A 17,725-nucleotide genomic window follows, 5' to 3' on the forward strand; every position below is an offset into this window, starting at 1 on the left:
GGATGGAGATAGCAGGATAAAATAGAAAAAGGTAGGGTTGGGGTAAGAAGGATGGGCAGCGGAACAAAACTGTGATTTTTACTATAGGTGTAATTTTAGATGCTGACCTGAGAGAGAAAACTTTACAAATACAGTAGACCCTCTGGTCATGACCATAATTCGTTCCATAATTTTGGTCGCAATAAGATTTGGTCGTGACCCGAACGTAATTTTGGAAATTTGGCTCTTCCAAAAAAAAAAAAAAAATGGCACAGAAGGGGAAATCGGCTGTGGAAAAAAAATTGTGAATTTTTTGGTTCGTGACCAAAGGTTCTATTGTACTGTGTTCTTTTGTTCACACAGTAGCTGAAGCACTCTAGGCAGACTCTTCTGTTTAAAGAGTATCCTGTGTAAGAATAAAGATTGCACAACTGTTACACTAGATTATTAGGTCTATTCACACAGCAGACTCAGATTTGGTATGCACCGTGCTGCTGAGATTAGACACTCCTGCACTAGCTCCTTACAAGAACAGGGAAGGGAAGATGCTACTTCTCCAAAACAAAGGACACTAGACAGAATACCATGGTCAGCATATCCAATTCTGGTACGGGAGAATACAAAAACAGAACAAATCAGGGATTAGATTATACTTTAGATCAAGAGTTTTATTAGGATTAGAAAAGGGATGGCAGGAGAAGGAAACATCTGGCTGCCTTATACAAAGAAGATGCTACCATTGAAACCATAGATAGCTCACCCCACACTATATTTGAAAGGATCCCTTGTGGATTCCCACAAATTATTTGCTTGGTTCCTTCCATCTCTTTTTTTTGCTGTCCTCTTTCTCTTCTAGTTAGACAGAAAGTTATGGTACAGGTACACTTGCAGAAAAATATTGGTACAGAACAAAATATTTAATCATCAAAACATCATAAAGGGTTAGGTTGTTTGGTTTTAGTGTTGGATGCTATTTTAATCACAAAAGTGTTTGGGTGTTCAAGTCAGTGGGTTTGTTTAGACATACAATTTTTAATTGTTTAATATCTACTGCAGACCAGAAATTACACTTTTATTATCCATATTATTATCCAGAATAGAGTATTATCTTTGAATCTCATTGTTAAACTACTAGCCTTTTTTCAAGTGCCTTCTACAATCTTGGCAGACAACTATCCCAATATAAAATTTACTGTCCCCACTGGCAATCCCTCACCTGCCACTGATTTGGCTGCTTGTCAAATGGTAGTGCCATAATTTCACTTGTGTTGGAGTATTAAAGCAAAGTGATTGGTTAAACCACCCTCTCTTGCTGCTCTCCTGCTTTCCACAACCAGTAGGCATCCATCTACCAATCAGGCATGGGAATGTAGGGATGAGCCTTGGGCCAGAGGCAAGTTGAATCAAGTGGCTGACGGGTACCATCATAGAAGAAGGCACCTGTTTAAACAGGGGAGTTTCTGCAGTAAATCAGGCAACAAGTTCTGTCAAAACCCAGCAGCCTCCTTTCCTTGATCCCTGCTGTTGGGTAGGCTGGGGAAACTGCAAGAAGAGTGGGACAACTGAATGACACTCAGTAAATGACACTCAGTTCCAACTCATTTAACAACTGTTCAACCAGCTAGGGAAATGTAACCTGGGGAGCACTATTTTAAAATTGATCTGCTTAAGCCTGTCTCACTTATGAGCTGAGGTGAGACAAAAGCAATTTTATTGTTAGTATGTATATTCAGTTTAGATTCATTTGGATTCAGATATATATCAGTTTTCACTTGCTTTCTGTGAATTGTACCTGTCAGTTTAAAATCCATTCATCTTGTTTGGAAAAATCCTTTTAAAAATGTCAAAATTTCCAGTGTTGGGCTGAAATATGTATTAATTCAATTTTTTTTTTGAAAATATAGTTTAGACCAGATATCACTTTGTTAGAGATAATGGACCAAACCTCTAAAAAAATACATGGTATATTATTTTTGTGCATGTTAACAGCAAGAGTCCAATTTGCTTAATCCTGGAATGATCCCAGTTACTTACAAGGAAGAGTGGTTAGAAAAAAGGATAGAGATGGCAGAGATGGCGAAAATGACAGCCCTCCTTGGAGAAAAAGCTTTGCCAAAATTTAATAATTGGAAGTCTTTTGTGGACATTTTGCAAGAAAATTAAAAATCAGATTGTAACATATGGATTTGATGACTAGTGAAAGTCATTGATTGGAAATGGAAGCTATAGTTTAATGCTAAAGTAAGGATGGGATTTAATGTCTTCTGTAAAATAAGTTGGACATTACCCTTTTATTTCTTTTACACTTTTGTTTCTTTCCATCATTTTTTATCTTTTGGATCTTCTGACTCATCTCTTTCACTACCTTTTTCTTTTCTGCCTATTTTTTTCTTTAACTATTTGTTTTTGTTAGTTTTTATTTTTATGTTTTACTGGGAAAAAAATAAAGTTATATTTTTTCCAGAATGTCCTTTTCTATGTGTAATTTATAATAAACTTAACTACCTTGCAGCTTATTCATATTTCTAGGAAAATCCAAGCATATCCATTGAATGATTGATGGAAATAATAATAAAAAAAAAACCTAAAAGGACAGTGAGTCTAATCCTAATTATGTACCTTTCTCTTAGGCAAGATGGATTCTTCTTTCTATATTTTTTTATTCTTAAGTAAAATTCCTCTAATCTATCAAAACACAAAGTTGATTTTTGTATCCACTTTTGATCCTATATTTATGCATAAAAGTAAACCAAGGAGAGAAGTAACCTTGAACTAGGGAGAAAATTCCTAACAGTGAGAACAATTAACCAGTGGAACAAGTTGCCTTTGGAAACTGTGGGTGCTCCAACATGGAGGCTTTTAAGAAGAGATTGGAAAGCCATCTATTAGTAATAGTATAGATGAGAGCAGAGGGTTGGGCTAGATGACCTCCCTTCCAACTCTGCTACTGTTACTGATTAATGAAGCCCTTGATTTCAAATGATGCTTTAAAGAAAAGTATATTTTTGTGAGAGGGATAGCAATTTTATATTTGAATTCCTTAAAGAAATTTAAGTAACTATTGTATTGATTTGATGATTTAATTTGTTAATAAGATGTCTACAGAATTCAGTGAAAGTAGTTTCTATTCTGGACACTAAGATATGCTTCTCCAATAGTTAAACAGTTCCTTTGTTGATTGACTCAAAAACCATGAAGATCCCCACCATAAAAAAAGTTGGGAAAGAAAATGGATCAAGAACCTTCGTCTCTTAATACAAAATTATACAAAAACAATTATGAGGTACTTTGGCAGAAGGTACAGAAGGATATGGAAAATTGGAAAAATTACAGTTGTCTTTATTGGGAAGAATTGCAGTAATTAAAATGAATGTTTTACCTAGATTTTTATTTCTGTTCCAAATGATACCTGTGCTTAAGAAAGATGAAAATCTGAGAGAATGGCAGAAAGGTGTTAATACTTTTATTTGGGCTGGGAAAAAACCCAGAATAAAAATGAAAATTATACAAGATACACGTGAAAGAGGGGGTCTTAAAATGCCTAATTTAAGATTATATTATGAAGCAGCGGTTTTATCACAAATCAGTGATTGGTTTAATTTAACTGAGGGGAGAATTTTGAATTTAGAAGGTTATGATTTGTTATATGGATGGCATGCCTATTTGTTATATGACAAAAAAGTGGATAAAGTATTTAAGGTTCATATATTAAGAAATGCTTTGTTAAGGGTTTGGAAAAAATATCAATATAAGTTAAATTATAAGATACCTTTATGGGCAAATCCTAGACATGCAATAGAAAATATAAGTATAGAACAAAAACAGGAGGTGATTACTTATAAAGAGCTTCTTATTATGGAAAGGGGGGTAATGTATTTGAAATCTTTAGATATACTGAGAGAAGAAGGTATAATTTATACATGGTTTCAGTATGGTCAACTTCAAGCTAGATGGAAGGAAGATCAAAAAATTGGCTTTGTGCAAAATGAGGAGAATTTGGTAAAACAAATTAGAGATCAAAAACAAATGCATATTAAAAGGTTGTATAATGCTTTATTGGAAATAGATTCTGAGACGGAATTGGTTAAAGACTGTATGATTAAATGGGCACAAAATTTTCAAGAGCCAGTAATGATGGAAACTTGGGAAAAGATTTGGATTAGAAATGTGAAATTTACACAAGCACAAAATTTAAGAGAAAATTTTTATAAAATGTTTTATAGATGGCATTTAGATCCTAAAAAATTATCATGTATGTATTCTAATGTGCAAGCTAAATGTTGGAGATGTGACTGTGATGATGCAACTTATTATCATATATGGTGGACTTGTAGAAAAATCAAAGCATTTTGGATAAAGATTTGGTGGGTGATGCAGAATATTCTTAAAAAGAGACTGAAATTTACTCCACAGTTGTTCTTACTGGGTATAACTACGGACTGTACAGTTGCAGAGACTAAATTGATTTTGAACTTGATAACAGCAGCAAGATTGCTGGTAGCACAATACTGGAAGAAGGACTTTTTGCCTACTATTGATGACTGGATACTGAAAGTAACTAATTTAGCTGAAATGGCTAAAATTTCAGCATATCTGAAGGATCACACACAAGAAAGGTACATACAGGACTGGAGAAGATGGATTGATTATATACAAAATAAGTATCAGACCAAAAAATATCAAATAGCTTATGAATGATTTCTTTTATTTGTATAAGCGTTATATAAGTGACATTAGAAGTATTATGTTTAAGAAATAGGATTTTATATATGGGGGGTTAAGAATTTTTTTTATAGGGATGTTAGTTTAATGATTGGTTATGCAATTTAGATTATTGTTAAAGATCAATAGAAATACCTTGTGTTCTGCTCTGGGAAGTCGGGGAGGGGGAGGGGGGGTTGTGGGGGGTTGTGGGGAAAATATGTTTGTTTTTAAAACTTTTTCAATAAAAAAAAAAAAAGAACCTTCGTCTCTTCATCTCTTGCCTCTTAAGTTTACCCAGTTCTTTGAATTACTCTGAAAAAGAAATCATCCAAGCATAAACATTTGTGCTACAATCTCCATAAAGAAAGCAGGCTATTGGAACTCATTTGGAATTTCTTTATCATCCCTCAGCACATCCCTGAGATCCCTGTTGTTCAACCGTTCAATAAATTCAACATCTCCAAGAGTCCTGGTGCACAGTGGTTAGAATACAGTATTGCAGGCAAACTCTGCCCAGACTAGAGTTCGATCCTCATGAGGTTCAAGAGTCACTCAGTCTTCCATCCTTCTAAGGTTGGTAAAATTAGGATTCAAATTGTTGGAGGCAATATGCTGACATTGTAAACTGTCCAGAGAGTGTTGTTAAACACTATGGGGTGATATATAAGTGCTATTGCTATTCTTACTTCAGATATAGTTAAAATTCTTTAAAATTGTTGGCTCTCATGACTTGTGATGTTAAATTAGTTGGTTTTAAATGAAATTTAAAAAAAAACAGAATTCCTAAAAATACAAAGTTACTTCAATGTGATGCTACAAAGCATGAAAACTTAATCAGAAGCAATAGAAAAATATTTTTTCTCTATTATGTGTGAACACAATGTCTCGTTTTTACTTCTTTTTTCTTGAAACAGCTCCAAGGCCTTTTGCTGCCAATGAAATAATTAAGAATCACCTCTCTTGACTTGTCCTTGAAGTGACAGGATATTTCCAGATATGGGTCCTGGAATTTCATATTATCTTATATATAATGTAAAAGATGACGTCTCATGCCTCTGTCAATTCCAGAAGTTTCTTTCCCAGAGATTCTTGGCATAGCCAGTATACATATGCCAATTTGGCATACATAAACTCACAAGGTCCTTTAACACATGTTAACAAACTTTTTTCTCCCATATTTGTATGTGAATGAGCATATGCATGACAGAACTCTTGTAAATTTCTAGAATATTGATAATACAAACTAAATGGAACATATATGCTTTGTAACCCATGTTTTTAATCATGTAACAGAATATTTCTCATATTATTATGAAGGATGTTCTGGGGACTCCTCTCCAAGATGGCTACTGAATGGTAAGGGATTTTTTGTCTCTTGTCTCTTCTGATTTTGTTGCCAAAGCTGGTTCTGTGGCAGTGCTGCTCCCTGGATTTGAATGGGAGCATTTAGGAATGACCCAAGATGCCTTTTGGACAGTCGTGGATCCACCTGAGAAGGAGAGTCTTGAAGATTCCAGTTCCTTTTGGGAGCAGTGGGAAAGTCACTGATCATCCATCTTCCTTTCAACAGTTATTTTTTTAAGCATGCCTGGGTTTTCACTTTAGCTTTTGAATTTTCTGGTTTATTCTGCTTTTTATCTTTAAAAGTTGACCAGTTGGTTGAATGCTGATTTATTTTAACCCCTTGCTGGACTCTAACTGTTCTCCTTTTTCTTTTTCCTTTTAATTTATCTTGACATTTGAATAACTTTTGCTTTCCTGTAAGGAAACATGGTATGCTCTTGGATGGTGAATTTTTCCATTTTTAAATTTGCAAAATATTTGGAGGTTTTTTTTAGTTTTATTTTTCTTTTAATCTTGGATCAAAATATCCAGAAAATATCTTCCTGCTCCTTTTTGCTTCAGCATTCTTTGTTTCCTGGCTATGTTACACAGAGCAACAATGTATCAGATTATAGACAACCAAAGATGGCTGAGATCTGGTAAAAAAACCTTTTGGTAACATGCATTTTTTTTAGTCGAAAGTTTTTTTTAAAAAAATTGATGAAATAATGGCTGTGGAAAATATTCAGATGCATGTAGCTCTTTATAAATTAGTTTCACAAAAGGAATGTGATTTGAAAGCTGCAGATCCTTTGGAAAGAGATAGGGACTATACAGAGGTTGTAGAACTAATTGAGCTGAGTGCCTAGGCCACTCTGAAGTTCAAGCCTGCATTCTTCTACAATAGCAGAAGCCTAACTGAATGAAGAAGTGATCAATTGGTTTTTCCTAGGAGAACTGAAGAAACTTGGGGAATAGATTTATCACACATAAAAGGAAACCACTTTCATCTGGACTTTGTTGGGAAGATGGACAGATTGTGGAGATTGAATTTATTATATTTAGTTAGACAACAATTGATAAGAGATGGCATTAAGAAACAAACAGATGTTTGATCCAGGACAAATTATGGGATAGATAAGATGCTGTGGTAAATTTTCTACAAGTTGTTAACAGTTCGTTAACAGAGGATTTTGAAATTTAACCTTGTCTTTTTTTATTATTATTGTTCTTCCTGTTAAATATTTTGTCATTAATATAGTACATAAATGACAGGTCATTTGCAAATAAATTTAGTAGTTCAAATATTTTGGAGGTCTGTTTCGCAAGGGTGGGAAACCAATATTGTAGTAATGTATTGATCAGAATTCAGTTAGGGCAGACAATATGTGTAGATGTGTTGAGGTCTTTTTCTTTTTTTAAGGTACTTTTTTCAATGTCTTGTTTGTTTTATGTTCTTTATTTTTATTTTTATTTTATTTTTTGGACTTCTGTATTTTAACTTTTTTTCAAATAAAAATAGAAGAATAAATAAAGAATGTTCTGTTTTAGACCAACCTTTCTGGATCGGTGGACAAGCGGAGGAAGTAATGGCTATTATTATTATTGCTTATTGGTTCGATTTATATGCCGCCCTTTTCCGGAGACTCAGAGTGGCTTACAATGTGTTAAGCAATAGCCTTCATACTTTTATATATACCTGCTTAGTAGGGCTTTCAGCCCCCCCTAAGCGGTGTTCTTTTTTATACAAAGTCAGCTTATTGTCCCCACAAACCGGGTCCTCATTTTACCTACCTCGAAAGGATGGAAGGCTGAGTCAACCTTGAGCCTGGTGAGATTTTAATTTGCAGTAATTGCAGGCAGCTGGTGTTACTTAACAGTGCTTTAGTCTGCTGCATCACCAAGGCTCTTCAAGGCTAGGTGGGAGAGCGGATGGTTTCATGTATGTGTGCATTACTTCCACAAATGTGTCTTTGCATGCACACACACACACACACACACACACACTCAACCACCACTTCTGTGGCCGGGTTCCGAATGGGCTGCAGCCCCACACCAGGCCATGGACCAGGCATTGGGGATTCCTGTGCCTTGCTGACTTGCAACAGTTTATTAACCAGGCAGGTCTGCAAAGCACTACTGAACTGTAATAGTCTTTCAGATCTTGATTAATACATGAATCATTCAAAGTAGATTACTTCTCCAAGTATCATGTAGACCGAGAATCATGGAAATTGTAATCCAACACATCTGAAGAGCGCTAGCTTGGGGAAGTCAAGCCAGTGGATGGTAAATGTGGGGAAAAAATGATAAACTAATGCATTGCTACTGCTGTAAGAAAATATAGACAGCATGATAAGTTAAATGCCTATTCATAGTCCCTCTTTTAATTTGAGAATAAAGGAACAAAAATCTGAATAGGCCATATATGATTCCATCTTTAATTCATTCTGAAATATGAACACATGCTTAATGATTGTTTAGTAGTCATAATATACTTTCTGATAAGAATTTTTTATGGCCGCTGTTCACTATAAAGCTATATGTTTGTCTTTCATTTTAGTAATCCTCAATTACTGATTTCAAAGAAAGTATATATCCCAAGAAAATTAGATAAGTGATAGAAAATGTTTTAAATGCTTGAGTAGACAAGTTATCTTTTGATACAAAATTCAAAGGTAACAGCACACATTTGCAGAAATAAAATAATGTATTTCATACTAGTTAGCATATTATTATGGTCTGTTAATTCAAAAGCTGAATTATGCAGCATATTGCAAATATATAGTCTAATTTGTTTTGTCTGGGTTTCAGTTCATTAAATCTGTTGGAAATTAAGTAAATTTGGGTTGACCAAATGGATTTGTGCTAGCTTACCATAACCCAAAATTCAAAACAAGAAAATTTATCAACTGCTTCTAAAAAAACAAGAGTTTTGACTTTAATAAAGGGTTATTTATTGGTGGGCATGCATAATTTCTCAAGCTCCTTTAACAGAATCCAATGAACTGGGACTATAACTTTTTGGGTTATAATCTAGGACTATAACTTTGTTTTGCCCTCCTGTACATGTGTATGCATCAATATATATATTGTAGAACAGGGCTGTCAAACCCCTGGCCCACGGGCTGGATGCATCACACGCTGGCCACACCCACGCCCAGTTTAGTGAAGGGGGGGAAGTCCTGATACATCATGTGATGGCGCCATGATGACACCCCTGTTGTAGAACTATTGTAAAATTCTAGATTATTGAAGAATCATGTACTTAACATGTGCACCTATATCAATCAAATTCATGCAAATATACTTACATATATATGATCTATATGGATGATAGTGTAATTATCTATATCTTCCAACCCATATTTTTAATCATATAAAGGAATATCTGTTTTTACTATGATCAAGGAATAGACAACCCATGTGCCACTGAGTCTTCATTTCAGACATATTTCAGAGATATTTCTGTTTCAGAGAAACAGAATGATCAAAGGAAAAAAAGCAGTGGGAGCGGGAATGAATTCCCACTGAACCTCTCCCGTTGAGTTTCCTTGTGAGAATCTTTTTTTTTTTTTAATTTGATTTATATGCCACCCTTCTCCGGAGACTCAGGGCGGCTTACAGTGCGCTAAGCAATAGCCTTCATACTTTTGTATATTTATACAAAGTCAGTTTATTGCCCCCACAAACTGGGTCCTCAATTTACCTACCTTAGAAAGGTAGGTAGATAGGAAGGCTGAGTCAACCTTGAGCCTGGCGAGATTCGATCTTACTTTAATTGTAGACAGCTGGTGTTAAATTACAGTGCTTCTGTTGAGCTAAACCAGAATCTTACAGGGAGCATTGGAAATCCTTCCTTCCTTCCTTCCTTCCTTCCTTCCTTCCTTCCTTCCTTCCTTCCTTCTTTCCTTCCTTCCTTCCTTCCTTCTTCCTTGGTCCATCCGTCCCTCCCACCCTCTTCCTTTCCTCTGCTCCTTCCATTCTTTCTCCTCTCTTTTTTCTTTCTGTCTTCCCTCTCTCCCTCCCTGCTCCTTTCTTCCTTTTTTCCTCCCTTTCCTTCCATTCTCTTCCCATCCCAGCAGGCAAGTAAGTGGGTGCTGCTGTGGGTGCTACTGTGTCAGGGAGGGATGAGGGATTGTGTAAGTGGCTGAGAAACTGTCATGGAATGTTGAAAATTAGGATCACATGACCACAGCAGCAGCCCTGCCATATTGAAAGTGTTGAAGCAGCTCCAACTTCCCCAAGTTTCATTCCTTCAGGAATAATGATCCTGGAATTCTGTAGGTTAGCCCATTTGCAGTAGCTTTGTTTTGCCCTATGATGCACTGTTTTGCCCAATTAAAGGTTACAGACACAATAGCTTTTTATAATATATACTCTGGATATCCTGAATTCTATTCAGTGCCAGGCAAGTTTATAATATTTTGATATCTCTAGTAGTTTCTCACAGTATTAATAGTCTTACAGATCATTGATATAAATCAATGTCAGTGGATTACTTTTCCAAAAATCACATATATTGAAGATGATGGAAGTTGAGGTCCAACACATCTAAACTGAACTAGCTTCTGGAAGATTGAACTCGAGTTAACTGTTTATGATTTCATATACCAATTGTGCCATATTCCAAACGGGTTGTCAGTCATGAAAACAAATAATCGTGGATTAATATGATGCTGTTGTCAGTGACACAATAAACTGCCAATTGCCTGTGTAAATAAAAGATGGTCAGAATGCAATTTAAGATGCAGATGAAAAATTATTCATTTCAATCTCTTTATTTTGAAACAATTGAACACTGATATGAAAGACTCTCATCTGATTAATTTTTTAGCTCATTCTGAAATGCATGCACATGTCTAATAAATGAATAAGAGCCAGAATATATAGTGTGAACAGCAGCAAACTATATATTTGTCATTAAATTCAATATTGCTGAATTATATTGGAAGAAAGGCAATATCTCAAGAAAATTAGGTAGCTAATAGTTATTCCAGTTGATTGAAATTATTTCTATATTGATTCATTCAATCTAGCTGCAGACTATAGTAAATCAAGTATGGATACCGTTCAGTTCATACCTAAATATTTAGGACGCAAACTCCACGAACCATATGGGTTTCCCAGAATCTTCCTTTGGATAGACAAAATAAGTGTATTTTGTGAATCTCTAATCCTTTACTAAAGATGGATCTAGAATAAATATGAAAATGTAAAATATTCTATTATGAGGTTATGAGACTGTAGAAACTGTTGATAACAAATAGTAATAACACAGGTTCCATTTCCCAGAGAATCTCAGCTGGATTCAATTCTGTTTAGTTGAAGAGACAAGAAATAATATGTAAACAATATATCTGGAGCAAACCTAGGTATTATGCTTGCCCTTGCACAATTCATTTTTAAAACTAGCCAATATTTCTGCACCCAGTGGATTAGGACTCTGAACTGACAGTTTTTCTATATTGCAATATAGAAATATTGCACTATAGAAATTAGATTCTATTTACAAATTTTTAAAAAAGAAAGAAAAGAAATTAGATTCTATATTAGTTATAGAATCTATCTTGAATCTCAGTGATCTAGTTCCAGTAGGAGATATACCATAATCATAGTGTACATTGAAACTTCCTGTTTTTACATTTATTATGACACTGTTTTGTCATATTAACACTGGAGATAAATGAGATGCTCTATTGCAACAAATGCATGTATGGAGTTTAATAAAGTTTTGAATCTATTCTGATGTCCTCAGCAATCTAAAATTAATAGGGTTATCAGTGCATGTAACATAAATGTTTGTGCGGGTAAGATTATCAACCTTACTGTCAAACAAAACCAAGCATTTAATAGTGAGTGCTATACCATGTGCACTTATCACACAGGTGGCAAGAAAGTAGGGGCAGTCAAGCACAACACAGGTTATGTAGATGGTAAACACAGGGTCAATCAAAATGGATTCAAATGTCTGTATACCAATGCACAGAGTATGAGGAATAAACAGGGAGAGTTAGAAATTCAAGTAAATGAGGGCAGATATGATATTGTTGCCATTATGGAAACTTGGTAGGATGAAATCCACAAATGGATCATACAGCTAGAGGGATTTAAATTATTTAAAAGAAATAGGCCAAATAAAAGAGGAGGTGGAGTTGCACTATATATAAGAAATAACTACATCTCTACAGAAATCGAGCACAACAATGATGAAAATTATCTTGAATGCATTTGGGTCAATATTAAAGGGGGAAGGAAATGACATTGCCATAGGTATATAGTATAGGCCACCCAACCAAACAGAGGAAATAGATGAACTTTTTGCTAGGCAGCTAACTAAGGCATGTAGGAAGTACATCACAATAGTAATGGGGGAATTTAACTACCCTGACATCAACTGGGAGACAAACTCTGCACCAGGTGGAAGATCCAACAGGTTCCTAACAAACCAAGCAGACAATTTTGTTTCCCAAAAAGTAGAGAAGGGAACAAGGGGATCAGCCATATTGGACTTAATTCTCACTAACAGAGATGAAATGATAAGTGTTGAAACTACAGGAACCTTGAGGGGGAGTGATCATGCAATATTGGAATTCAACATTATGCAAGCACAAGCAATAGAACAAAGTCAAACTAGAGTCTTGGACTTTAAAAGAGCTAATTTCAATAAATTTAGAGAGAGCTTGGGAAGGATTCCATGGATGAGAATCCCCAAGGGGAAAACAACTCAAGAAGCTTGGGAAATTTTGAAAAGTGAGATTATAAAAGCTCAGTCTAGCACAATACCGATGAAGAAGAAAAATAACAGCTCTCAAAAGAAACCAGTATGGCTGCATAAAGAACTCTCTGACAAATTGAAAGACAAAAAGGACAAGTATAAAAAGTGGAAAGAGGGGCACATAACTAAGGCAGAATATCAGCAAATAGCCTGAGCCTGTAAAAATGAAGTGAGGAAAACTAAGGTTCACAATGAACAAAGGTTTGCGACAAAAATAAAAAATAACAAAAAAAGCTTCTTCCAACAAATTAAAAACAAGAAAAAAGTCAAGGAAACAATTGGTCCATTGGTAGGAGAAAGTGGCAAGAAGGTAACAAGCAACAGGGAGAAAGCAGACCTACTTAACTCATTTTTTGCAACTGTCTTTACACAAAGGGAAAAAACAGTCCAGCCTATCAAAAACAGCACCACAAAAAACAGATTAGGAACACAAGTTAAAATAGGGAAGAAAATGGTAAGTGAGCACCTGTCTACCCTAGGTAAAGGTAAAGGTTCCCCTCACACACATGTGCTACTGACTCTAGAGGACGGTGCTCATCTCCATTTCAAAGCCAAAGTGCCAGCACTGTCCAAAGATGTCTCCGTGGTCATGTGGCTGGCATGACTAAACGCCAAAGGCACACGGAACGCTGTTACCTTCCCACTAAAGGTGGTCCCTATTTTTCTACTTGCATTTTTTAGGTGCTTTCAAACTGCTAGGTTGGCAGAAGCTGGGACAAGTAATGGGAGCTCACCCCATTATGTGGCACTAGGGATTCAAACCACTGAACTGCCAACCTTTCGATCGACCAGCTCAGCGTCTTAGCCACTGAGCCACCGCATCCCTTTTCTACCCTAGACAAGTTCAAATCACCAGGACCAGATGGATTACACCCCAAGGTTCTGAAGGAATTGGCAGACAAGATCTCAGAACCACTGAACTATATCTTTCAAAGATCCTGGAGCACCAGGGAACTGCCAGAGGACTGGAAAAGAGCTGACGTACCATATTTTTCGGAGTATAAGATGCTACAGAGTATAAGACGTGCCTTATTTTGGGGAGAGGAAAATAAGAAAAAAAAATTCTGCTTGGGAGACTCTCCGTTTGAGAGGCTGCATTTGCAGCCTCCAAAAGCTCCAAAAGGGTGGGGGCTGGCAGGTGGGCGGGGCTACATTCGGTGTATAAGATGCACCCAAATTTTCACCCTCTTAGGGTGAAAAGTGCGTCTTATACTCCAAAAAATACGGTAGTTCCCATCTTCCAAAAAGGAAAAAAAACAGGGCAGGAAACTACAGACCTATCAGCCTGACCTCAATACCAGGGAAGATTCTGGAGAAGATAATCAAACAATGAATCACCAAACACCTAGAAGCAAACAAAGTAATAACCAAAAGCCAACATGGGTTTGTCAAAAACAGATCATGCCAGACTAATTTTATTGCATTCTTTGATAAAGTGACAAAATTAGTGGACCAGAGGAATGCTGTCGATATAATTTACTTGGACTTCAGTAAGGCATTTGATAAAGTAGACCATAACATACTACTAGATAAAATAGAAAAATGTGGGTTAGACAGCATCACCACCAGATGGATTCATAACTGGCTGACCAACCGCACTCAATGTGTAGTCCTCAATAGAATTGCATTTACATGGAGGGAAGTATGCAGTGGAGTACCCCAAGGCTCTGTTTTAGGCCCAATACTCTTCAACATCTTCATCAATGATTTGGATGAGGAAATAGATGGGGAACTCATCAAATTTGCAGACAACACCAAGCTGGCAAGAATAGCCAACACTCCAGAAGATAGGCCTGGAAGGATCTTGACAGATTTGAACATTGGGTGCTATCTGACAAAATGAAATTCAATGGTGAAAAAAGTAAGCTTCTACATTTAGGCAAGAAAAACAAAATGCACAGGTACAGTATATGTGGTACCTTGTTCAACAGTAGCAACTGTGAGAGGGATCCTGGAGTTCTAGTGGACAACCATTTAAATATAAGCCAGCAGTGTGTAGCAGCGGCCAAAAAAGCCAACACAGTTCTGGGCTGCATAAACAGAGGGATAGAATCAAGATCACATGAAGTGTTAATACCACTTTATAATGACTTGGTAAGGCCACACTTGGAATATTGCATTCAGTTTTGGTCACCATGATGTAAAAGAAGATGTTGAGATTCTAGAAAGAGTGCAGTGAAGAGCAACAAAGATGATTAGGGGACTGGAGGCTAAAACATATGAAAAACGGTTGCAGGAACTGAGTATGTCTAGTTTAATGAAAAGAAGGACTAGGGGAGACATGATAGCAGTGTTCCAATATCTCAGGGGTTGCCACAAAGAAGATGGAGTCAAGCTATTCTCCAAAGCACCTGAGGGCAGGACAAGAAACAGTGGGTGGAAACTAATCAACCTAGATTTGCTTGCAATTATGCTGGTTAAATTTAATTGAAAAGAATATTTGATCTCTTCAGCAGAGTGCATTTTTTCAATATATTTTTTGCATTGATTATGCTAATTTAATTGTCCTAAGTTATAGTCTTGGGTTCACTGCTATCCCAAAAAGGTTTGTTTGTTCTTTCCACTAGCTGTGCATGCTAATTAAATCATTTAGAGTCATGCATTTTTATCCAGGTTACCTACAGAATCATCTTTGTCCTGTTACATCATTTGCCCCACCTGGTTAAGCAGGGAAGGTATTCCTCATCAATCAAGGAATGACTGGCAGAATCCAGAAAGAGAGTTTTCCCTGCCGTTGCCCTGTGGGACACTCTCCCCCCCAGAAGTAGGACCACCCCTACTCTCATGCCCTTCCAGAAAGGTGTGAAAACATGGTTCTGTGGCCTTGTTTGGGATGCAGAGAGGAACACAGGGCACATAGAACTGGTTAGTGTCCTGAAAACTCTTCCCCACACCTTTTAATTAATTTTTAACCTCACTTGCTTCTTTGATATTTTATATACTGTTTTTATGTTTTTAATATTTCATTGTACAGTGCCCAGAGCCTCTCTGTAAGGGTTGTTTTAAATTTTTTTTTAAAAAAATGATTTATATGCCGCCCTTCTCCGGAGACTCAGGGCGGCTTACAATGCGTTAAGCAATAGCCTTCATACTTTTGTATATTTTATACAAAGTCAGCTTATTGCCCCCACAATCTGGGTCCTCATTTTACCTACCTTAGAAAGGATGGAAGGCTGAGTCAACCTTGATAAATTTGATAAAGAAATAAGAAAAATAAAGTTGTCTTTTGGGGATAGACTCTATTTGAAGTCTTTCTTTCTTGTACAACCAGGTATCTAGCACTATAATAACTATTTAAGGATATGATGATTTCTCTTTGGAAAAAAACTGAACCAGATCACAGAGTTCCCTTTCAGTCTATCTGTATCATCCATGGTTCAGTGCTCCTGCCCTGTGCATTTTGCTACATATTCTTTGATTTTTAAAATGTAATTTTGTATGATTTGGTGTCTTTGTGTGTTAATGTTGGAAAGACCACTAGCCCTGCCAAATACTTTGGAAAGAAGAAAAAAAAGAAGGGGAGAGAGAAACAAGAATCTTGTGCATTCCAAATATACATCATGCAGACTTTTGGCATGGATCCAGGTTAATTTCAGGACCATCTCTCCCCATTTACTTTTGCCATCTCATTTGATCCGATGGGATGGCATACTTTGTGTCATATCAATTAAACAATGCCATTTGGTGGGACCCAGGAAGAGTGCCCTCTCTGTTGTAGCATCTGTCTTTGATTCATGATATGCCAAATTTGCTAACATTATGGAAGTCCTTGAAGACTGTGTTGTTCCCTCAGGCACTGGGTCTGAAGTTCAAGTCAGCCCATCACTTTTTGTCATGATTAGAGTTGTGTTCATTCACAACTATTTTTTTTTCTTACTGTATTTTGTTTTATTTGAAAGATGGGCATCTCTTTAGATTTATATAATTAATAAATTAATTGACCGTTTTTTGAAAAGTTTACTATAAAAGGGCATTCTTGGAGTTAACTATAATTGGAAATGGACTGTGCAGGGACCAGCAAAGAACATTGCCATAAAATTAGCAATTAGAAGAAAGCCCCTAAAAATAATACCGTAAGGAAATGATTATAGAATCCCTCAAACAGAAAATCAATAAAACCACCCTTAAGCATTCAGAAATGTAGTAAATTAGAGAGAATTTGTTGACCTGGTTTTCTGAGATGTCCCATTTCCTATGTTTACTTAAACTCCTTTATATTATATTGCCTTGTCACATAACTTCTAGAGAAATCTCAACAGATGGAACAGCTCAAGTGACAAAAACATTTTAATGGCTGTAGTATTTTCCAACTCTGAAAAGTGAGTTTGTGCCAGTTTCTGATTTTTTTAAAAAATAGTTTTTGTTAAAAGATTGTATGTATCTAATAAGAAACGCATTCAAAGAAAAAAATACATAGTAAATAGAAAAGAAAGGGGAAAAAAACCAAATCTTTCATTCAGATCAAGGATTATACATTCCAATGTGTCTCTCCATTGGTTACTCTTAATTGGTTACTCTTAAATTGGCAGAAAGGTAGGCTAATTCCTTCTCTTTATCTGTCTGTTGCTTAATATGCTGCTCATTCTATATGACTATTATTAAAATAAAAATATTAAACAGAGAATATGGTAATCAGGCTCTATTTATTTCATTTCATTCTCTATCAAGATGAATCACATTAAGAGGAAAGCATCTCTTTCAGTTGGCAGCTATGTTTTCATTGATCCAGTCGAGGTATCTGCAGACTTTGGTGTAGACTCCAGGATAGCCAGGCAGGGCACAACCTATCCCCCAGGAGACAATGCCCTGGAGCACTCCATTACAAACCACGGGGCCACCAGAATCTCCCTAAAAGGCAAAAAAAAATTGAAAACAAGAAAGGTTTGATATTCTAGTTGCCTATAAATAAAACTGAAAATTTGTTACTGAATTCTTTAAGCC

At 36.1% G+C, this 17,725-nt stretch overlaps 1 protein-coding gene and 1 gene segment (V, D, J or C); both read right to left on the reverse strand.

Annotated features, from left to right (window-relative positions):
• Positions 1-17,725, reverse strand: part of LOC139310314 (T-cell receptor beta-1 chain C region-like) — a 157,589-nt gene that overhangs the window by 31,846 nt on the left and 108,018 nt on the right.
• Positions 1-17,725, reverse strand: part of LOC139313477 (uncharacterized) — a 33,818-nt gene that overhangs the window by 9,833 nt on the left and 6,260 nt on the right. The window contains exon 5 of the mRNA XM_070939080.1: positions 17,495-17,632. Within this exon, the coding sequence (XP_070795181.1) occupies positions 17,495-17,632 (138 nt within the window). The remainder of the gene's footprint in view (positions 1-17,494; positions 17,633-17,725) is intronic.

This window comes from Pituophis catenifer, unplaced genomic scaffold, assembly GCF_029215685.1.
Source record: "Pituophis catenifer annectens isolate HBS135680 unplaced genomic scaffold, rPitCat1.0.hap2 SCAF_2, whole genome shotgun sequence".
NCBI classification, from domain to species: Eukaryota; Metazoa; Chordata; class Lepidosauria; order Squamata; family Colubridae; genus Pituophis; species Pituophis catenifer.